This window comes from Talpa europaea, assembly GCF_964194135.1.
Source record: "Talpa europaea genome assembly, chromosome: 12".
NCBI lineage: Eukaryota > Metazoa > Chordata > Mammalia > Eulipotyphla > Talpidae > Talpa > Talpa europaea.
In genome coordinates, this window is record NC_140079.1 from 73763498 (window position 1) to 73785044 (window position 21547).

At 47.7% G+C, this 21547-nt stretch overlaps 3 protein-coding genes across 5 annotated transcripts in view; 1 reads left to right on the top strand and 2 right to left on the bottom strand.

The window, feature by feature from the left end:
- SEPTIN14 (septin 14) overlaps window positions 1–21547 on the bottom strand; it is a gene marked incomplete at both ends in the record, with an annotated part of 257692 nt that overhangs the window by 118978 nt on the left and 117167 nt on the right. The gene's annotated exons all lie outside the window — the stretch shown is intronic.
- On the top strand, window positions 1008–11331 carry SUMF2 (sulfatase modifying factor 2; the record flags this gene model as incomplete). 2 transcript variants are annotated; one of them, XM_084249180.1, is made up of 9 exons in its annotated part: window positions 1008–1075; window positions 3199–3360; window positions 5637–5751; window positions 6199–6243; window positions 6602–6752; window positions 7589–7644; window positions 9672–9756; window positions 9937–10081; window positions 11247–11331. In XM_084249180.1, the coding sequence occupies 9 exons, from the start codon at window positions 1008–1010 to the stop codon at window positions 11329–11331; spliced, it is 912 nt and encodes a 303-aa protein (XP_084105306.1). The 2 variants fall into 2 exon arrangements, with proteins under 2 accessions (XP_084105306.1, XP_084105307.1); XM_084249181.1 differs by having other exon boundaries at window positions 3199–3351.
- On the bottom strand, window positions 12258–18016 carry PHKG1 (phosphorylase kinase catalytic subunit gamma 1; the record flags this gene model as incomplete). 2 transcript variants are annotated; one of them, XM_084251148.1, is made up of 9 exons in its annotated part: window positions 12258–12608; window positions 12963–13088; window positions 13264–13417; window positions 13538–13628; window positions 14038–14201; window positions 14458–14523; window positions 16724–16773; window positions 17234–17390; window positions 17934–18016. In XM_084251148.1, 9 exons carry the CDS (start codon window positions 18014–18016, stop codon window positions 12363–12365), a joined length of 1137 nt encoding a protein of 378 aa, XP_084107274.1. In that variant the 3' UTR covers window positions 12258–12362. The 2 variants fall into 2 exon arrangements, with proteins under 2 accessions (XP_084107274.1, XP_084107273.1); XM_084251147.1 differs by having other exon boundaries at window positions 16724–16778; window positions 17212–17390.

The following is a 21547-nucleotide window of genomic DNA, read 5'->3' on the forward strand; positions in this document are numbered from 1 at the left end:
AAATACATGTCAGATAAGCATATGTTATCTTGTTATTAAATATTCCTTGAAAAATTAATGGTTTAATAATTTCTTCTAATGTATTTTAATTTATCCAATAGTTCCCTGTTAAGCATTTAAGTTTAAATTTTTTATGCTAATATAATACTTAAGTAATGTAAGATTTTGAAAGCATCCCTGTTTACTTGGTATAAATTCCCGTGAGTAAAACTCATTGGATCAATTTAGACTTTTCTTGCTTCTGAAGTAGCTTTGCTAAAATGCTCCCCAAAAAGTTAATTTGTAGTGGGTAGAAAGATGGGTGAACTAGAGAAGCTGTAGGACTACAAGAGCTACAACAATTATAACGTGGCAAATAGAAATAGTGGCAGAGGCAAACAATACTGCTGAGGGCCTGGTGACTAACAGGCGAGGTAAAAAAGAATTCAAGCAGGCCATATTTTTACACCTCTGAACCTTTGCTTATGCTGCAGTATCCATCCATCTCAAATCCTCTATTGTCTTTTTCTAACCCAAATTACTGTTCTACATATTTAAACAAATTTGTTTTTATACAGTTGGTATATCTTTGCAGTCCTTCAAGATGAAGTTGTATGTTGCTAAGCTTTGTATTTTGAGGAGTTGGCAATTGGCCTTCAGTGAGTGTGCAATAAATGTTAAGTTGAAAACTTTTCTGTGATCTTGCAGTGGTATTCCAGGAACAAAAGGAATCTGAATGTACTTAGGGTGGAAAATGAACCCAAAAGCTCACAAGTTATGAGGGAGACTCTGAAATGGCAGAGCCCCTCAGCACTAACCCAGAGAAAACTGCCTTTTAAAAATTCAACTGGCTCCATAGGAAATTGAGGTCCCAGCAACCACCTTGGCCACCTGACTAAATTCCTTGCTGTCGGCTATTGCTAGGCTGGGGGCCTTTTAAAAGGGCAGTGCGCAAGCGCGTGCGTGGCGCATGCGCAACAACCGACATTGTGTATTGAGCTGGTGCTTCCGGGGCGCACGTTCGCGCGATGAGCTCCTCGCTGCCGCTGCTCTTGCTGCTGTCGCTGCTGCCCGGCCCGTGGCTCGCGGCAGGTCAGTGTGCCGGCCGGGCCTCTTCCCCCGCGCGCCGTTTGTTCGGGGAGGCCCCACGAGGGGTGGCGCGCCCCCAGACTGGTCTCTTGCCGGCTTCCTGGATGGGCTTGGAGAGGCCGGCGGCGCTTCGCGAAGGCGGCCAACTTGGGGTGTTGAACAGTTCATATGGTTGTAGCACTTACGTTTTACTTTTAGCTCAGTATTTTGGAATCTTTCAACCACAAAAAGTAAGAGAGAGGTAACCAGCCCTCCACATGCCTGGCACCCGGTTTAAACAGCTGTCAGTGTACAGTTAATCTTGCATCTTTGGCATCCCTCCACTTGTCCCCTTCGCTTCCATTTTTAAGTAAATTCACACACAAGATTTTATTCATGAATATTCAGTTTAATAGCAAAAAGACAAGAAGTCACTAAAAAAATTTTTCCCACCTTAAAAATTAATAGTACGGGGCCTCCCCGGTGGCGCGGCGGTTGAGCGCTGGGTTGCGAGGCTGCCCGCGGCCTCTGCGGCACCGGTTCGATCCCCGGCTGCTCCCCGGCCACCAGAGGAGGGTCCCACAGGGCGCGCAGACCTCTCCTGCCGCCCGCTGCTCCCCTCAGCAGTGTGCTTCGGTCCTTCTGCCTGCTCTGCTCCCCGCTCTGGCTCTGGTGAATTCTCTCACCCTCCCGCACTTCTGACTGTACCCAGTGCTTGTATAAATAAATAAATAAATCTTTAAAAAATACATAAATAAATAAATAAATAAATAATAAAAAAATTAATAGTATGCCTTAATATTTTCAGATTCATCTGTTATGAGTTTTTGAAATTATTTTCTGGATTAGGGTCAAAATAAAGTTCATATATTGCAATTCTATGTTGTTTCTTAATTTTCATTAATAAGATTTTCCTGCTTATTCTGTTTTTTCCTCTTGAAGTGATTGAAATCATCTGCGTGCGTGTGTTAGAATGGGAAGAGGGCCAGAGATAGGATCTTTTTTTATTAAAAAAATTGTTTTTATTTATTTATGCATGCAAGAACTGGGGTGTAGGCCAGTGGTGTGGTGGGGGGATGGGGAGGAGGAAGAAATGAGGGGCCAGTCGGGAGATGATTTGTCAGAGACAGAGTGGGGAGCAGAACAGGTGGATCTACTGAATACATTGCTGAGGGGAGCAGTGGGCAAAACAGGAGACATCTGGTGTGCCATGTGGGTTAGCTCCCTGGCCAGGGATTGAACTCCTGCTGCAGTGTCTGCCTATAGCTTGATAGTGCTGAAACTTAACCCCTTGCACACCGGGGAGACCCCAAAGATAGGATCTTTATAGGATCCTTTGAGGAACTTAACAGTACTTAGACATCCTTATGTAGAAACTTACACTGTAAAATACTACGTCAAGCCAGAGACATGACTTTTTGGAAATAACACTGACCTGGAATTAAAGAAACCTGGATATAGTTCTGTCTTCTGTTACCTGGTCATTTTCCTTATTGGGATCTCACTTTCTGCCTGTTAAATAATGCAGTCAAATTAAAGAACCTTTTAGTTTGTTCTGAGCCATTGAAAAAGCAAGTATGAAGTGTTCACTCAGTTTTTTGATAATTATTGTGCATTTGTGCTAGGTGCCAGGAATACACTGACAAAGTAGATGTAGTCCTTTACTTTCTGAAACATAAGATATAATAGTGAAAAACATTAAAAATTGATAAGCATTAAACAACTGGCAAGGAAAAGACAGAAAAACAGTGTGAGCAGAAGTATGATTATTCTGGATGCATGTTGGGGTATAATGGCTAGATACCTAGCTGGGACAAAAGATTGTTGTGTAGAGGAATAGAGAGAAAGGAAATAAATATTTGTTGAAAACCTCCAATGTGCTCAATTTTTCACACATTAATTCATGCAATTATCACCTATAACATAGATCTTGTTGCCATTTTATAGATAAGTAAATTGAAACTCAGATTAAGTAATTTGCCTGAGTTTACCCACACAGCAAATTAACTGGTTAAACAAGAATTTAAAGCCACTTTTTCAAGCTTCCATTTTTTTATCACTCTATTGTATTATTTTTAATGTGATTATCATCACTTGTTTTATATATATATTCAAGAATTACTGATGACTCTCCTTTTTCTCTGCAGGGAGTGGGCACACTACTAGCATGGTCCAACTGCCAGGTGGGAGATTCCAGATGGGAACAAATTCTCCAGATGGCAGAGATGGTGAAGGGCCTGTCCGGGAGGTAACAGTCAAACCGTTTGCGATTGACATATTTCCTGTCACCAACAAAGATTTCAGGTACATCAGGTGTTCTTCCAGGGGGAATAAAGTCTAATCTTCATTTCTAATGTGCAAAAGGAAACTAACTTGCTTCTTTGATTTGAGGAGAACAACAATCAGGATTATGGTAAACTCCATAGGCCTAGTGATTCTGCCTCTAAGAATTTGTCTTTTTTTTAAAAGATTTATTTATGTATGCATACAAGAACTGGGGTACAGTCCAGAGGTGTGGGGGGGTGAGAGGATTCATGAGAGACAGAGTGGGGAACAGAACAGGCAGATTGACTGAAACACAGTGCTGAGGGGAGCAGCGGACAAGTCAGGAGAGGTCTGCTGTGCCATGTAAGTAGCTTCTGGCTGGGGATCGAACTCATGCTGCAGAGGCTGGCAAAAGCCTCATAGGTTGCATCTCAACCCCTTGTGCCACCAGGGAGGCCCAAGAATTTGTCTTAAAGAAAGAAAGTTATGGGGCCTCCCAGGTGGCGCAGTGGTTGAGCGCTGGGTTGCGAAGCTGCCCGCGGCTGCAGCGCTGGTTCAATCCCTGGCTGCTCCCCGGCCATCAGAGGAGGGTCCCACATGGCGCGCAGACCTCTCCTGCCGCCCGCTGCTCCCCTCAGCAGTGTGCTTCGGTCCTTCTGCCTGCTCTGCTCCCCGCTCTGGCTCTGGTGAATTCTCTCACCCTCCTGCACTTCTGACTGTACCCAGTGCATGTATAAACAAAAACAAACAAACAAATATATAAATAAATAAAACATGCCTCTATTAAAAAAAAAAATCAGTGCTTTAAAAAAAAAAGAAAGTTATCCAAAAGTACCTAAGGTTGTCCCCCCAAAATGACATTATTAACAAATATTAATAATTTCAGATTCACTTAAACATTGTGTCAATATAACAGGATACTTAAGGAGATAGTTATGAGGTGTTACATGAAATAAGAAACTTGCAGTGCAATAGATACAGAATATATATGCATTAAAACACAATTGAAAGGACCTCCCCGGTGGCGCAGCGGGTTGAGGGCCGCCCTGTGAAGCTGTCTGCAGCCTCTGCAATATGGGTTTGATTCCCGGCCAGCCAGGGCGATACCTACATGGCGCAGCAGACCTCTCCTGCCTCACCCACTGCTCCCCACGGCAGTGTCTTCAGGCTGTCTGCCTGTTCTGCCCCCCACTCTGTCTCTGGTGAATTCTCTTACCCTCCCATGCCTCTGGCCTGTACTCCAGTTCTTGTATAAATAAATAAATCTGGGCCTCCCCAGTGGTGCAGCGGTTGAGTGCTGGGTTGTGAAGCTGCCTGCAGCCTCTGCAGCGCCGGTTCAATCTGCTGCTGCTCCCCAGCCACCGGAGGAGGGTCCCACATGGCGCACAGACCTCTCCTGCCGCCTGTTGCTCCCCTCAGCAGTGTACTTCGGTCCTTCTGCCTGCTCTGCTCCCCGCTCTGGCTCTGGTGAATTCTCTCACCCTCCTGCGCTTCTGACTGTACCCAGTGCTTGTATAAATAAATAAAAAAATCTTTAAAAATAAATAAGTAAATCTTTAAAAAAAAAACAAAACAGAATTGGGGCCTCCCTGGTGGCGCAGGTGGTTGAGCGCAGCACTGTGAAGCTGTCCACAGCTTCTGCAGCGCTAGTTCGATCCCCGCCAGCCTTGGAGCAACACACATGGCAAGTGGACCTCTCCTGTCTCAGCTGCTGCTCCCTTCAGCAGTGTATTTCAGTCAGTCTGCCTGTTCTGTTCCCCACTCTGTCTCTGGTGAATCCTCTCACCCTCCTGCGCATCTGGCCTGTACCCCGGTTCTTGTATAAAGAAATCTTTAAAAAAAAGCAAACAGAATTGGAAGATGCAATATTGTGTCAATTGATGGTTTTTGCCCATGTCTTTGTAACTTCCAAATGAAATTAATTCCAGGGAAGCCAGATACAAAAGACTTATATGCTGTATGAATTAATTTACATGAATTTCTATTCTGCAAAACTGTAGGAACAAAAACAGGAGTTGCAGGGGCGTGGAGAAGTTTTGTTGTGTGGCTGATGAAACTGCTCTGTATTTTGATTGTGATAGTGACTACATACTTTGTCAGAACCCAAAATTATACGCTAAAGAATGAATTTTACTGCATATGAATTACACATACAGCAACAGAGTTTTGAAGAAAGTTTGCTCAGCTTCTCACATCAGTTGCCGAGAGTTCATGAAAACTGTCCTCCCCAACTTTCAGAGCAAGGATATACGAGGTTTCCTGGATTAGAGAAGTGAAGGTGAGGCACAGAACCCTGTTGGCTGAAATGAGCTCTCTCTTTTCAGGGAGTTTGTCAGGGAAAAAAAGTACCGGACAGAGGCTGAGATGTTTGGGTGGAGCTTTGTCTTTGAGGACTTTGTCTCGGAAGAACTTAGAAACAAAGCGGCCCAGCACATGAAGGTGAGAGAACCTACACTTTCAGCTAAGGGAAAGGGAGTGGGACCTGCACAGAAATGGGCTCTGGGGACCCTGTGCCACAGGAGAGAATGAAACCTTAGAAATGGAGGCAGGGAGGAAGCCAGAGAAACCCACCCTGGAGGAGTCACATGTTCATCTGATTCCTGTGCGCATCCCCAGGAAGTTCACCCTGAATGGTCTCTGCTCAGAAGTGCTGAAGAATCAAGATGATGATAGGGTTCAAGATACTTCTCGAAGTGGCAATAGAACATCTTGACAATCCCCCTTCTAGTAGGGGTGGTGAGCTGTCCTGCTTTAGAGATTCTAGACAGCCTCTCTTGGACCACCTGCATGTCAGCCTGAAGGCTCTGCTCTGCCTCTGTGTCAGTCAGGACAAGGGTCTTGCTGGGGCAGAGAACCTTGCAGTCATACTTCTTCTTTTTTTTTCAGTCTGTTCTCTGGTGGTTCCCCGTGGAAAGGGCATTCTGGAGGCAGGTAAGGATTGGTTCCTGCATCTTGCTTTCTACCACTGTTGACTCTCTCTGGAGGCCTGGATTCCCTGGAGCCCCTGCCTATCTAGGGATACTGAGTTTAAAAGAATGAGAGACATTTCAGGGAAGTAGCCAAGCACACCTGTTACCTCTGCTCTAATCCCCTTAATCCCTTTTTCCATCTCACTTCTCGCTTTAGTCTCTTCTTTCTGACATTGAACCTCTCCTCGTTCACCAGACTGTCTTTTCCAATTTCCTTGCTCCATCTAGTGGTAAAAGATGAACTCAGGCACCCTAAGCCTAGCCTTCCTCTGACTTCCATGAGCTCCCAGAAGCCTGTCTCACTTCATCCTGGGTATCAGCCTGCAGGTCCTGACTCTGGCATCCGAGAGAGACTGGAACTCCCTGTGGTACATGTGAGCTGGAATGATGCACGTGCCTACTGTGCTTGGCGGGGGAAACGGCTGCCCACTGAGGAAGAGTGGGAGTTTGCTGCCCGAGGGGGCTTGAAGGGTATAGCGATGCCAAGGCAACTTCCCTTTATTCTCCCTATCCTGCCCTGCATGGGAGGCTTAAAGGGTGGGCACTGTTCAGGCTCCCTAAAGCAATGTTTAAACTATGTGGTGAAGGACAAATTATTCCTTTCATTTCTAATCCATTGCAGGCTAAGGCTTCTGTAAAATACCATAAAAATGTTACAGGAAAAGTGGAATTGAAAACATATTTTTTTTTATTGTTGGAGAGTCCAGAGACATGTTACATTTCAATAGATGTAGTCAGAACAAAATAGCATAAGGAGAAAAGAAAAGAATTATTCAAATTACATACCCTTTTCATAGGTGTATTGAGACTAATAGAAAAAGCCACTGTTTCACTGTTTCCTCATAAATGCCATTCTGCAATCCTAATCTAAAAAAGATTATGAGAGTGAAATAGCAGTTCTCCATTTAATACCTCCACACACTCTGAACTCTGGCTCTGCCATAGCACTATTAGTGTGATAAGTGAGGTTGCTTTTATTCATAGGTCCGATCTAAGTCCTATTAACCAGTTTCTCAATACTTATTCCCAATTTCTTACGTACCTCGATATAAACTGGTAACAAATAGTTTACAGCCTGACATTGGTCAGAACCACACCTAGGATTGCACTGCCCTGGAGCAACCAGGAGGCCAGGAGCTCTGAATGCCATGTAGTGAGTGGAAGGGACTGGCATGGAGAATTAAGTAATCTTATTGCTCTTTTCTCGTCACCTTCTACCTTCCTTTTAGTTCCCTCATTCTTTCTGTGTGCCCTTCCTCCCCAACTCTTCACTTCTCCCTCCTGTTATCTCCTTACTCCCCTGGCAGGTCAGGTTTACCCTTGGGGAAACCGGTTCCAGCCAAACCGCACCAACCTGTGGCAGGTAAGACATACATTCCTCCCTCCTGTCCTTTCTCAAAGCGTTGATTGAGATCTGTTATAGGACAGGTGTTGTGTTATGGTGTGGGAGTCAGAGGACTTTTTGTTCTAATGGAATGGTAAACTTGTAAAGCAAAGACAGTGTGGTAATGCTAGATATTAAAAATTCTGAATTAAATTACCACCTGAAGTGCTGGGAATGACTTGGCAAGTAAGATGACATTGAGTTGATTGAATAGGAGTTTGACAAGTGAAAAGTAGAGGAAAGGGCCTTCTAAGCAGAGGAAACAATATGAATGTTACCACTGTATTAGGAAAGGGTGCTATATGTCCAGAGATAGGACAGATTCAGAGAGGGAAATGGTATAGGAGATGAAGTGGACAGTGGGTTGGGAACAGATTATGAAGAACATATGAAATGTAGCCATAAATACATGACTTTGGATTTTACCTCCATCGGCAGTGGGTAGCTGACAGAGGGCAACATCATTTTGATTTGGGAAGATGCCTGCTGCTAATTTGTGCAAGATCACATGAAGCTGAGCTATGGTAATGGCCAGGGCGCTCTGAATTTGAGGCTGTGGCAGTGGCCCAGGAGCTTATGAACAAACACTTAAAATTAAGTGGAAATGGAGTCAAGAGGAAGCCAAATGGGAAAGACATGTCTGAGAAGACTGATAGGGTGGAAGAGAGTTGGATTCAAGCATGTATCCAACCTCAGGCAACAGAGTGGGGGCACTGCCATTATCTAGAATAGATCATATCCACATTGGGGGTCAAGGATGGAACTTGATCAGTTTAGAATCAGCTTAGCTCAAGATGCCTTCGAGTCACTTACATGTTCAGTTGGAGGTTTGCTCTTAGAACAGAGAGTTCTGGGTCAGAGCAAGTGGCTAGTGTGTCATGAACATAGACCTTAGGCAGAAATGAAATCCCCCAGGGAGACTCTGAAGTGAGAGGAGTAGAGTATCAACATTTTAGGGGGACCATTAAAAAGGACCTGAGGGGTGAAGACACATCTGACTTATTCACTGTTTGATCTTTAATACATTAACCACTTTGAGCCTCAGTTGTTAGTTTTGTTTTTGGTTTTTTTTTTTTTTTTAAAGATTTACTTATTTATTTATACAAGCACTGGGTACAGTCAGAAGTGTGGGAGGGTGATAGAATTCACCAGAGCCAGAGCGGAGAGTAGAACAGGCAGAGTGATGAAGTACACTGCTGAGGGGAGCAGTGGGCGGCAGGAGAGGTCTGTGTGCCATGTGGGACCCTCGCCCGGTGGCCGGGGATCGAACCAGTGCTACAGAGGCTGTGGGCAGCTTCGCAACCCAGCGCTTAACCACTGCGCCACCAGGGAGGTCCCTCAGTTGTTAGTTTTTAAAGGGAGAATGTGCCTGCCTTATACCCTTGTAAGGTTAAATTAAAAGAGTTAAGTGCCTTAGCACTTAGTAGGTTTTGAGTAAATTTAGTTTCCGTGTCTTCCCTTTCACAAGAGCAGTTTCCATAGAGTGTTAACAGCTGAACCCCTTTTTTAATGAAAAGGACAGTGAGCAAATTGCATCAACAAATATAGTTTATTTTTTCAAGAATTTTGGTAATAAAGGGGAAGAGAGTTAAACCTGTTGATGGTAGAGGGGAAGAGATGGTACTAGAGAACACAGAACAGTGACAGTGGTTCGGAGAAGGGTGAGGTGCAGGGCAGGGAGGAGGGGAGGAGACTGGGTTCCCAAGGTGCCATGGTACATAGGATTTGAGACCAAGGTGAGGAAGCTCTGGGAGTAAAGAAAGTACAAGTGGAAGGGGCTTGGCAGGGACCACCATGGGCACAGAGGACTCCACACACTTCCTCATCTAGCTCAGAGTCATGGTGGAAGACGTGAGGCAAGTGGTTTGGGGACTCATCAACAGACCCTAAGATCACTGCCCTATTATCTTCCCCTGGTCCCAGGTGATACCGCAAGGTGACCTGGGCAAGAACACCTGCCTTGGGACAAGATGGTAAATCTTTTAGGTTAATTTTTTTCCTCTCAGGGAAAGTTCCCCAAAGGTGACACGGCTGAGGATGGCTTCCATGGAGTCTCCCCAGTGAAGGCATTCCCCCCACAGAATAACTATGGTAAGATTACTCATCAGGTTGCTATCAATGCCCACAACTTGATTGTTGGGATCATTCTGTCTGATAGTTAAGGCAGCAAGAAACCCCACTGGGGAAGCTTTAGTTCCGGAGCCTTTGATAACTAGAAGAGGTGGGTATGGTGCTTTCCAGCTTATGACTGACCTGCCTGCTGTGCTGCAGGGCTCTATGACCTCATGGGCAACGTGTGGGAGTGGACAGCTTCACCTTTCCAGCCTGCTGACCAGGACATGCGTGTCCTCCGGGGGGCATCCTGGATTGACACAGCTGATGGCTCTGCCAACCACCGAGCCCGGGTCACTACCAGGTGAGGGGCTGGTTGCTGGGAGGTAAGGGTCTGGGTGCTGGTCTCTCAGAGCGGGTGTTGGTGCTGCTTCCACACCTCTACTTCTGTCAGGAGTTATGGGGACAGAAAAGAAAGCAAGCAGTGCTTGCTGTGAAAAGCAGAAGAGCCCAAGACAACTTGTGCCTTTTATTGCCAGCTCTCAGCTCCAAGGGGGACTTGGTGTTCAACATCTTGATTATATTGATTATATGTGTTTCTCCTCATGTCCTAACAACTAGGGTTATAGAAGGAGGGAAGTAGAATGGTCAGGGGTCATGGAAACAGTGACTCTTCAAAATGGTAGCCCATGGAAAATAGTTTTCTATCATCGTTAAGTTCTAGAATCAAAGAACAATAGACTCAGGGAGGTCCTTGGGCCTGCTCACTTCACAGTGATGGTTGGTGGTGGCACCCAAGTTGTAGATTCCAAGGCTCCCGAGTCCCTTTGAAAGATGAAAGAAGTCCACTTCTTTCATCTGCAGATTTATTTTGGTTGATCTCATGGCAACTCCTACTCCTGGATTCAGTAAGGGCTGGAGAGAAGCCTATTTATGTGGCCTCAGGATATCAAATTTGCACACATGTCTTTAACACACTGAGGTCCCTGGATTTTTCCTCACCTCCTTTTTGAGGACAAAGTAGTGGAGAAATTACTGGCCTGGAGACCAGTCAACTGGTTTGCTGTTAATTCTGTTGTACTGCTGAAGCAGTGGTTGGCTTGACAAGACATTTAAATCTTTCTAGTACATGAGTCTGAGTCAGTAAAATGGTGAACAAATTCTGCCTTCCAGAGTGGCTGGGAAATGGCAAATATTTGTGAGAGTTCTTTAGGAAGTCTGAAGTACTGACTGGCACTATGATATTCTTGCAGACAGATATTCTCAGCTGAGTTATGCTAAACTACTGACAGAATTATTAGTCATTGCCTTTCCTGCCTTCCAGTGCAGTCTCTGGAAACCTCTCATTTCCTCCACCCAAGCTCTCCTCATATCCCCCTCCCCCAAGAGTGGCACTCACTCAGGACCTATTTTCACACCAGGCTTCTTCCCAGACTATGCCCTCCCAGTCCTCAGAGGGTTGAGCATGAAAGTTGGCCCAGGCCCCTTTCTCAACAAATATCCATTCTCTCTCCCTTTTCTGGTGACAGGATGGGCAACACTCCAGATTCAGCCTCAGACAACCTAGGCTTCCGCTGTGCTTCCGATGCAGGCCGACCCCATGGAGAGCTGTAAGCAGCCATGTGGAGACAAGAAGAGTCCCTGTGGTACCCTTGTCACTCCCTGGCCATGCTCCAACCACAACTAGGTGCTTCAATTCAGCCCCACAAATGCCTCCTTCCCCCCATCTTTCTGTGCCAGGCACATCTCACCATGGGAAAGGGAGGTCTCTGCCCTCAGAGGAGGGATGCCATTGTCTCTTGGGAGAAGTGGCCTAACTTACTGACTGTGGCCAGGAGCTGAGTCATTCTCTTAGAGGTCAAATATTAACCACGTAGGGGCCAAATACTCAGTTAGGACGGAGTACTCTGAAAGGCAGCTGGTTGAAGAATTTAAATTTGTTCCCTCCCCCTTTCTCCCTGTCTGATTCAAGTCTCTGACAGTCTTTTTACAGGCCAGAATTTTCCCCTATTCTCTTTGTTTTTCCACATAAAAATGTACCAGGAAAACACTTCATTTGCCTCATTGGTAGAGTTTCATATACCTCTGAAGGAACCTGGTTTCCATTATTTGTATGTAAAGTGCAGCAATGTGACTCTTTTACATGCAGTAGCAGTCTTAAAAAGGTGCAGGAGAACTGAATGATTTACCAGGTGAAACTGCATTATGGGAGTTACAAAATAAATAATACTCCAGAAAGACATATAGCAGAAGCTTCTCTTCTATTGTTCATTATATAAGGGTTTCCATTGCCTCTCAAAACATCCCTGGAGAAGAACCTGCTGCCATGGTATCCGGATGTTATGAGGTCTAGTCAAACCTGTGATTGTGTATCTCAGGCTATTCAATTCCTTTGCCTTTACCCCACCATCCCAAGGGAAGTGGCTCAAGGGCCAGTGACTCTGAGCCTCCCAGAAGGAGAAATAACAGTGGCACAGCTGGGGAGTGGGGACGCAGGAGGGCTCTTGACCCTTTGGCAGGGTCTGGCCCCAACTGCAGGCAAGCCCTCGACAGAGGCCTACACACCATCTCACTCCTTGACTTCTATTTCGTGGTTTCCTCTGCCTGCCTGCCCCCACCCCACCTGCCCTCCACCTGCCAACCCCTCAGTAGTCGTCCTCAGCCAGGGAGAGGAGCACAGCCTTGGGTGTGTTCTCAAAGAGGGCAGCCCGGTCCTGCGCCTGCCCCTTCTTCACCCAGTGGCCGTAGATTCGGAAAGCACAGGCATCGATGAGTCGGCGCAGAGGCCGCAAGGCATAGGGGTCTCGGATGACAATCTCCCGGGTCACAGGCTTCACCCGGCGGTACTGGTAGTAGATCCGCACTGAAGCCAGCACTGTTAGAGCGATGACCTGCAGAGGGCCGGCACTGAGAACCTGGATCCTGCCCCTGGATCCTTATCTCCCCTTGAGTGCAGGGAGGCCCTGAGCTTTTTTTTTTTTTTCCTGTTGGGCCCTTCCTGGTGTTCCCCCCATTCCCATCCACCAACATGCTCAGAGATTTAGCCTGTTACAACCAGTCAGCTGACATCTGTCTTCCTTGAAGCCAGAAGTTGAGCTGGAACCATCACCCACCAGGTAGGGCAGGTGCTCTGTAAACCCTGTGGGTGTAAGTAGTCCCCGAGGGAAGGAAGGGCACCTGGGAACTTGGACTTGGGGAGCCAGCAGCAACTGCCCCAGGGCTCTGGGGGGAGCAGAACCTTGTACCTTGAATTTCCCGCGGGGACTGAAGTGCCGTACTTCTTCCACCACATACTGCTGGAAGAAGGGGTGGGCCAAGGCCTCCTCTGCTGTATAGCGGCGCTGGGGGCTTACCACCAAAAAGCGGGAAACCTGAGAGAACAAGGAGGGGGAGCTGAAAACATCAAGGCAGGGTCCTCCCAGCACTTAAGAACGCAGGGGTCTCTCCTGGCAGTCTTCTTCGTCCTGTGGCATGGTATAGCTCCCTCCTCCCGCTGTGGACTTTGGCCCTCCCTTGAGCCTGCAACCCACGGGCCTGGCCTCTCACCAAGTCCTTCACTGTGTCCGAATAATCATCCCATTCGGGTGAGCCAAACTGATAGTTGCCACTCATGATCATTCTGAGCATCAGCATCTGCTTCCGGTGCCAGAAAGGTGGGGAGCCGGCCAGCAGGGTGTACATGATGACCCCTGTGCTCCACCTGGCCCCGGGATGGACAGGAAGGAAGGCTGGCTACAGCTCTAGCTGCTTCCTCCCCTCCCCAGCCAAGTGCTTCCATCATCCCTGTCTCCCCTATTGCACTTCTCCCCAGCACACTCACATGTCCACCTCTTTTCCATAGCCCGGATGGTCCTCATTCATGGAGCACTCAATGATCTCAGGGGCCAGGTAACTGGGGGTCCCACAGACCTCTGCAGTCATAGTTATTATCAAGATACATCAGCAGGGAACACTCAGAAGAGGAAGGTTCAAAGAAACAATGGGGACAGTATCAAAGTGGCGGCTGGATTGGGAGTCTCCCAGCACTAGCTCCCTTCATTCGGGGCTAAGGCCAGGGTCAGAGTGCCGGCTCATATGGCCACCTTCTTTTGGGCCTGTTGGTTCCCTGGTCATTTCTAAGCATCCTGGCCCGAAGCTCAGGCAGTGGGAACCTGCCTTAGCTCATCCTGCAAAAAGGGTTTGCCTGAAAGAACACCTAGTGCTTAAACGGTGGGATTTTTACTCTGGGGGAAAAAATTAGGGGACAAACCCAGGCAATCTCTGCTCCTGGTAGAGTTGATGAGAAAGCCCCTAATGTGGGCGGAATCCATGTTACCAGACCTCGCAGCTTCTCCCCTGGTTGCAGCTGGCAGGAAAAGCCAAAGTCCGTAAGCTTGATGTTCATGTTATCATCCAAGAGGATGTTCTCAGGCTTAAGATCCCGATGTACAATGTTGAGTTTGTGCAAGGTGCAGATCACCTCCAGCAGGGCTCTCATGATCTTCCTGGGGTGGGACAGGTACATAATTACTCTTCTCCTTTTCTACAAGGTAACAGGCAGGAAACCGAAGCCCACCAACCAGTGAGGAGGACTTGGGACAGACAGGAACCATCTTGGCTGAGCCAAGGAGGGGGGAGGCACAAAACCAAGGGGGTGCATACTCCCAGCCCAGACAGGTAGACACTATGCCATGCTTCCTCCCAGCCCCCAGTCCCTGCTACACCAGGCAGGGAGTGGGGAGTGAGGTGAATGACTCTGACCTGGTTTCCTTCTCACTCAGGGTGACCTTCTCCGTGAGGTAGTCAAAGAGCTCCCCTCTCCTCATCCTGTGAGGACAGAGGACTTGTAGCTGGATTGGTTCCAAGACCTTATCCTGCTCCCAGAGATTTTTTTTCCCACCCTTATACCCCCAGAAGCAAAGTGGAAGTGACAGCGTGAGCTGGAATCGATTAGGGCCAAATTCAGGTCTGGGAGGTAGAGGGACCCTGAGCAATTGGCCCCCGACCCAGATCAGAAGGGTAGTTGTATCCTGAATTTTCCTGGGGAACAAAGTGCAAGTGTTGGAGGAGCAAGTTTTGCCTATTTTAGGATTAAGAATTATGGTTCAATCTTCTCAGCTCTTGGGATGATCTAGAAAGAGGTCTCTGGTAGAATAGTCTAGTTATATCCTAGAGGGCAAATCAGGGCAGCATTAAAATAGCTTCCCCAAACAACTTCAGAGGTTAGAGACATTTGAGCTGTCCCTGAGGGCTCTACCGGACAGGGCCACCAAGCAGAGCTGGGACAGCTGCAGCGGGTCAAGTCTGGAGGTGTCTGGGAAAGTCTCCCTTGTATAAATAGGAAAGGTACATACTGCCCCCTCCCACCTCCCTCCAGGAAAAGCAGAGGAACTCCTGGGGACTAAGGATTTGCCAGTGTCATAGGGGGAAGAAAACACTTGGAGGGGATTCTTTTGGAGGAGACAATCTGAATTTACTTGTTTTATACATTATCTGTACTGTGATCTTATCTTAATTCCATTTTAAAGACTCCAGAAAACTCAATATTAGCAGCAGCAGTAAAGGGATTTACTAGTAATGGCTGGGCCTGTGCAGGCTACTCCAGCAGGCTCCTGTCTTCCTGGAGCTGGCAGTTTAATTGTACATGTTCGCAAAATGAGATTGGGTCTCCAGGCAGAACAACACTGTCCACTCAGTATGACTACAGTATGAAATGTTCCAACAATGCAAAAAATGCAATAGTTTACTCAGGTAAACCCAGTCCTTAAATTAACTTATATATGAGAAATCAAGGCTTCCCCTAACCCTCCCCCCCCCGCCACAGCAGAGACTCCCTAAAGAGTGAGGACATTGCGGACACAAGGCATTGCAGAGTTCTCTTCCCTGGCACCCTTTTCTGATCAAAATAATAAGAAGCCAGAATGTATGGTTCAGAGAACACTTTGTGTGGTTTGATTTTGATGCTTAGAGCCAGTGAGATAGGCAATGTGGTCAATAGCCTTCCTTCTTGAGAAAACAGAGGCTCTCAGAGCTACAAGCTCTGGTCCTGGGTGGCAGTGGACCCTGTGACAAAAATTCACCTCAATAGCTCTGTTGCTGCAGAAGCAGGGGAATGCTGGCATTGATGATTTCCATCTCTGAACCAGACCTCAAAATCAACCTCTAATGTCCACCGCCCTGGCCTGAGCCCTTTCCTTCCATCCTCCTAACCTCCTCCTTACCCGTCCTGCCTCCTTGCTGTCAGCATAACCCTTTCCAGAGTAATACAGATCACATTACTCTCGCCCTCCAAAGTCCTTACCATGGCTAGGATGCCTGCAGGATCTGGCCTTTGGTGCTCTCCATCCTTGTATCCTGTCATCACCACTGGTCTCCCACACTGGCTTTCTGGCTGATTCTTAAATGAGCTAAGCCCATCCCTTCAGACCTTGATCTTGTTCTTGGTCAGGGCCTTTTGTTGGAAGGCTCCTTCTCCAAGCTTGGCTCTGATCCCGCCTACCCTTCATCCAGGCCTCTGCTCAGTTTCCTTCCATGAGCACTTTCCCAACCATCCCATCTAAAGAAATCCTCCTTCTCTCTAACCTCTGTTCTGTTTTCTGTATATATTGTGGCTTATTTGGTTGCTTTCTGTTCATTCCTATGAAAACTATTACTTGAAGTCAGGGACTTTATCTTTCATATTTGTTGCTAGTGTCTAGAATAAGTATTGAGTGACCCGTTGTCATTATCATTGTAGTTAGTAATTCATAGCATTTACATTGTGCCAGTCCCTGTGCTGTTACTGCTTCTGTGATACCAACGAGAAAAGTGATAGTGAAAGAAATCCTCCAGCCCAGAGGCAATTGACCCAGGATTTAAAACCTAGCAGCCGGGGGCTGATCTGCCTCAGCATTTGTGATCCTATTTGGCATCCACATTGTAAAGAGTTGACTGGCTGCTGGTATCTAGGAATTACTGGGTGGGGATCATAATAGGAGGTTCTCCAAATGGTGCCAGGGTACAGTGGGCTCCAGGGCTGGGTACTTACAGATCAAACACCAAGAAGAAGAAAGTGTTGGTCTCGTAAGTGTCCTTCAGCTGTACTGAAATGGAAATGGCTGGCTCGTCTCAGGCAGCAAAGGAGCCTCAGCCGGGGCAGTGGGGGTTCCAGGGCAAGGGTACTAAAGCTGCTGGTGGGTGGGCTTCAGAAGCTGCAGGGGGTGTCAGGATGGTGCTCAAAAGAGGTCTCTCTGGGAGGGGGCAGGCCCAGGGCCATCACACTCCTGCATACACCCAGCCTTCTTGTGACCCCTTCTTTCTGTATAGCTGCAAGAAAAGGCTGAGACAGAACTAGGTCACAGGAGCAGTGAGGGGGGAGCTGGGGACCCCAAACATCAGGGTGTGGGGGCAGGGGTAGTGGGGAGAGACACTCTGGATGGTTCTGACTGGTGCACATGGGGCCACATTCCCTTACTTGGGTTAGCAGAGCAGAATCATCATGGTGGATCACCCTACTGTGGCTCAGGGATCACTCACTGATGTTTGGGTGTCCTGAGACCTTGTGCAGGATATCCACCTCCTTCAGCGTGGCCTCTCGAAGCTCCCGCACCTCCTGGGGGCTGAAGTTGCCCCCACCGGTGATGTCGATAATCTTCACAGCATACTCCTGGCACGTGGGCTTGTGGATGCAACGCCTAACGACGCTGCTAACTCCCCTGGGGATGGAGAGGACAGATGGTCCCGGGGGCCCCTTACTCTGGCAATGGGGTTCCCAGATCCAGGCCACAACAGAGATCTCCTGCCTTGTCCCCTAGCTCTCTGTGAGCTTTTGTGGGTGGTAGCATGATGAAATAAAGGCATGGAGGGGGTGAGCTGCCTGAGGCTGCTGAGTAACCAGCCTGGTTTCAGGCCTCTTAACTCCTAGTTTGATGCTTTCTCTATACATAGAAAGAAGCCATATATTCTTAAAAGCCATATAGTCTTAGAAACATAACCTTTCTTCTGACCCCTGCTCCCTGCCCTTGCCTCCAGGGGACTTTAGATGCTTGTCAACAGTTTCAGGGAGCTCTTTGCCTGGAAAGGTATCTTATCTCGGTGTCCATACTCCCCTTTTCTGTCGTTGTTCAGGAAGGCAGGACACCAAACTGAAGGATTCTGCAAGTGGACAGCGCTTTGGGGGTAGAAGTGGGGCTCAGTGTTTGGGCTCAAGCAGAGATCATTGCCACGACAGCACCCCATGGGGAAGTTCTGGGCCTTACCTGCCCAGGATCTCCTTGGGCTCGTAGTTCTCATAGAATCCCTGTGCAGAATGTGAGTCTGGCAGAGCTTCATCCCTTGTCATGTTCAGCACCTTGTGGAGATTCTGAGAGACTGAGTAGGGAACAGAAAGAAGCTGTCAGCCTCCCTGACCTAGGGGATGAAGTCTTTGAGGGCTGGAACTCTTTCTCATTCATCCTTTTGGCCCAGGGCTGGCCTACAATGAATGTTCGAAATAAGTGTTTGTGATTGAGAAAAAGCTTTTGAAAGAGGCCTGCTTGCTGCTTCTCACTGACTGTAAACCCTTGTGCTGCTCCCCTTAGGTTACTGTGTGGCTCTCTGCTTGTTCTGTCAGCTGTTCCCTGGGAGGAGTGGCAGGTGATCACTAGGCCTGGGCCCAGCCAGAGGCAGAAGATCAGGCCAGCAGGTCCCAAGGTTAGCGCTAACTAGGCCAACACACTCTTGGTATTAGAACCACAGAGAAACTGTGCAGAGAGCAAATTAAAGTGCCATTTCTTTTCCTCTCTGAGTAGAGAAGGCTGGTCCTGCTTTTCCTGTGCCTGCTCTCTGCACTGACGGAAGAGATGAAAAAACCTCATGATTTCATCTTCTTAATCTGCTCCTCCCATAGCCTTTCATTATCTGCCTGAGTTGTAACTATCTTACTCTGAAAACTCTCCTCTCTCCAGGACTTATTCCTGCTTCCCACTGCTCTTTCTCACCCCTGTCCTTGACCAGGACTTTCACCATCATAATGTTTTTCATACTCATTGCGTAGTGCTGGGCCCGGTGCTCTGAGGGATGCAGAACCTGATGGGTGGGTCCTGGTCCTAGTCTCTGGCATCACATGACAACCTGTGCTGTCATCTCCCCCCTTAGACTGCGATCTTCTCTAGGACACCCAGACATCGGCCCCCTGTGTTTCCCATTCAATCGTGTAGCAGTGCTACTCCCTAGATATGAGTTGATGGTTGGACTCTATTCCTCTGGTCCAGCATCCTGCTGGCAGCGTTGTCCATGTCCTACCTAATGTGGCTGGTGAACCCTGAGTGGTCCTGCTGCGGTGTGGGGCAGCACAGAGCAAGGACACTCAGGCCTGGACAGAGGAGCTGAGCTGGCTGGTTTTGTTTCAGGATCATAGAGGCAGCCAAGATGCTGATAAGGATTTGAGGATGAAAAAATCATCTACCAGTAGAAAGACAGGCAGATAGCAAATGGGTAAAAGCTCCCTCTCTCTAACCCCACTTCTACCGCCCTTTCTGGGCCCAAGGAGGCCGGGCCTATCAGAAGAAGCAATGTCAACTAGTGGGGCAGGAACCCTGACTGCCTCAGGACCCACCTGGCTGTTCCAGGGAGCCTGGTATCCCCACTGGCGGGTGCCTGGTTACCAGAGGAAGGATTAGAATAACAGTCTCCTCTGCCAGTAGCAGGTGCCCGGGCTGCTCACAGGCCGCCTCTGTCCGTCCACTACCATCCAAGCATAGGAGTGTGTTTCCCACACAAAAAACTTAATTTCCCTATGTCCCTGCCCCTCCCAAAGCTGGGTAGCACCAGGTCTCTTCCATTTCCCACACCTTTCCCAAGATCTTGAGGGAGGGCCCCCACATGGAATTAGGTAACTTGATCCTTTTTGGAAGGATCCTCCCTCAAACTCAGATTTTGAAAATGTTGTCACAGGGAGCTGGTTTCTGTAGACAAACTCCAAATTGGGCTGCAGGAGTTAATGCTGCCACTCTTTTGGAAGGAAATGTGTCTCATGGTTTTGGGGTTTCTGCCATCTCAACTCCCCCCACACCCCCACCTCAGCCTCTTCCTCGCCCCGTATGCCATCTGGCTTTGGTCCATCACTAGCCCGCAACTCACCGTGTGGTCCTCGCAGGCCCTTGACCGAATGTGACAGGACTCCCAAAGGTCCCAGAGCTCCTTGGGGAGAGGGGAGAGAGGGCTGAAATGTGTCCCAAGCAGATACTTGTGGCCAAAGTAGAAGCTCTTGCTGCTTTTCCTTCGGGCTTTGCTACTTGATGACGAAAATCTGACGTGCCAAAAATAAATCACAACTGCAAACCCGGGATGCAGGCCAAGGTTCAGCAGGGACAGTGCCTGGCTGAGTTTCACCAAGGGCGACCTCTGGTGACTGGTGAGGGAAGCTCAGGTAACCTGACACCAGTCTTCTCTCTGGAGTTCACTCATCCTCCAGGCCCAGTGGAGAGAAAGCCAGGCTTGCAGGAAATGCACTGGCTTCTCAGGAGCCATTTCAGTGTATGCTGAAAAGCAGGGGCCCTGGAGACTATCTCAACACACAGGCGCATCTGCACTTCAGCCCTGGCTGCCACAGGCATCCAATATCAGGACCCACTCAGTGACAGTTGGTGGCTGCCATACAAAAGGCAGACCTTAAATGTTAGGGGACATTTTCAGAAATTCACCTCTCATCTGCCTCTGTGGTTTCACTCTTAAGTCATTTTGCTTTCAACCTGCATTTTCCATTAGGAGTTCTCGGTGCCAGGAAAAGCGTATGGGCTTGTGTATGACTGAGTTATTTGAGTGAGCGTCCTCATTTTTATGCTTCTGCCTTAAGAGATCTACAAAATTGGAGATATTATACTCAGCATGCTGGCACACAGGACTTCTTTATTGCTCTTCCTCATATCAAATGGAAGGCTAATACAACCCAAACGAAGGGGGGGTAACACAGTACTTCACACAGAGGCTGAGCCCACACTCAGCATTTTACGAAGCATTCCCTACACTCTCTCTTGAACTCCAGAATTAAGTCAGTTTTAGAGCAAATGTGACTGTTGCTCAAGGTCACCAAGTACGTAAGACCTGGCTCAAGCCCAGATGTGGGCAAAGTACTCTTTCCATTATGTCACGGTGACCACCTATTTCTTTCACTCTGAAGTACTTTGCTGAACTGTTACACAGAAAGGATTGAAAACAACTTCAGGGTATGAGCTCTGTGCACAAAGGTTTTCCATTTATTAAGATGCAACATCAGGCACCAAAGATAAAAACACCTCAACCTCCTCCTTTTACTTATTTTTTCCCCAGACTCGAGCTATAGATTTGAGTCATGCTGGTTTACATCAATCCACGACAAAATCCTTGGCCTCGGGGACCTTGACCTGGTAGGTTAGTTTCCATAACCTTCTCTGTGTAGCCATGCCTCCTACAAGGCAAAGGCCAGTCAGATAGACTCTTGCATTTTAGTCAGTAGTGGGTTTTCAATTCAGCAATGTTTGGGAACATACCCTAAGCAACATGCCTTGGACATAAGTATTAACCCTGAACTCAGAGGTCCCAAGACTTCAGGAAAATGGGCAATCTGCCCATTGATGAATCCAGGATGGGACATTCTAGGGGACTGGACAGGAATGACCTGTTATACAGAGGACAGACAGCGTATTTATTCAGTAGCATTTCATTGTTCAGTAACAGATCCCAAAATTTAAGCAGGGAAAAAAATCAGGTAACAACTTATGAAAGGTACATCTGAAAGTAGGAAACTGCAGAGCATAATGTAGTCTTGGAGGTCAACTCTTAGAAGTGAAATTTTGAGTTGTGAGGGGAGCTGTGTTCATTTACAGGAAAAAAAATGATGCACCTCAAATTGTCT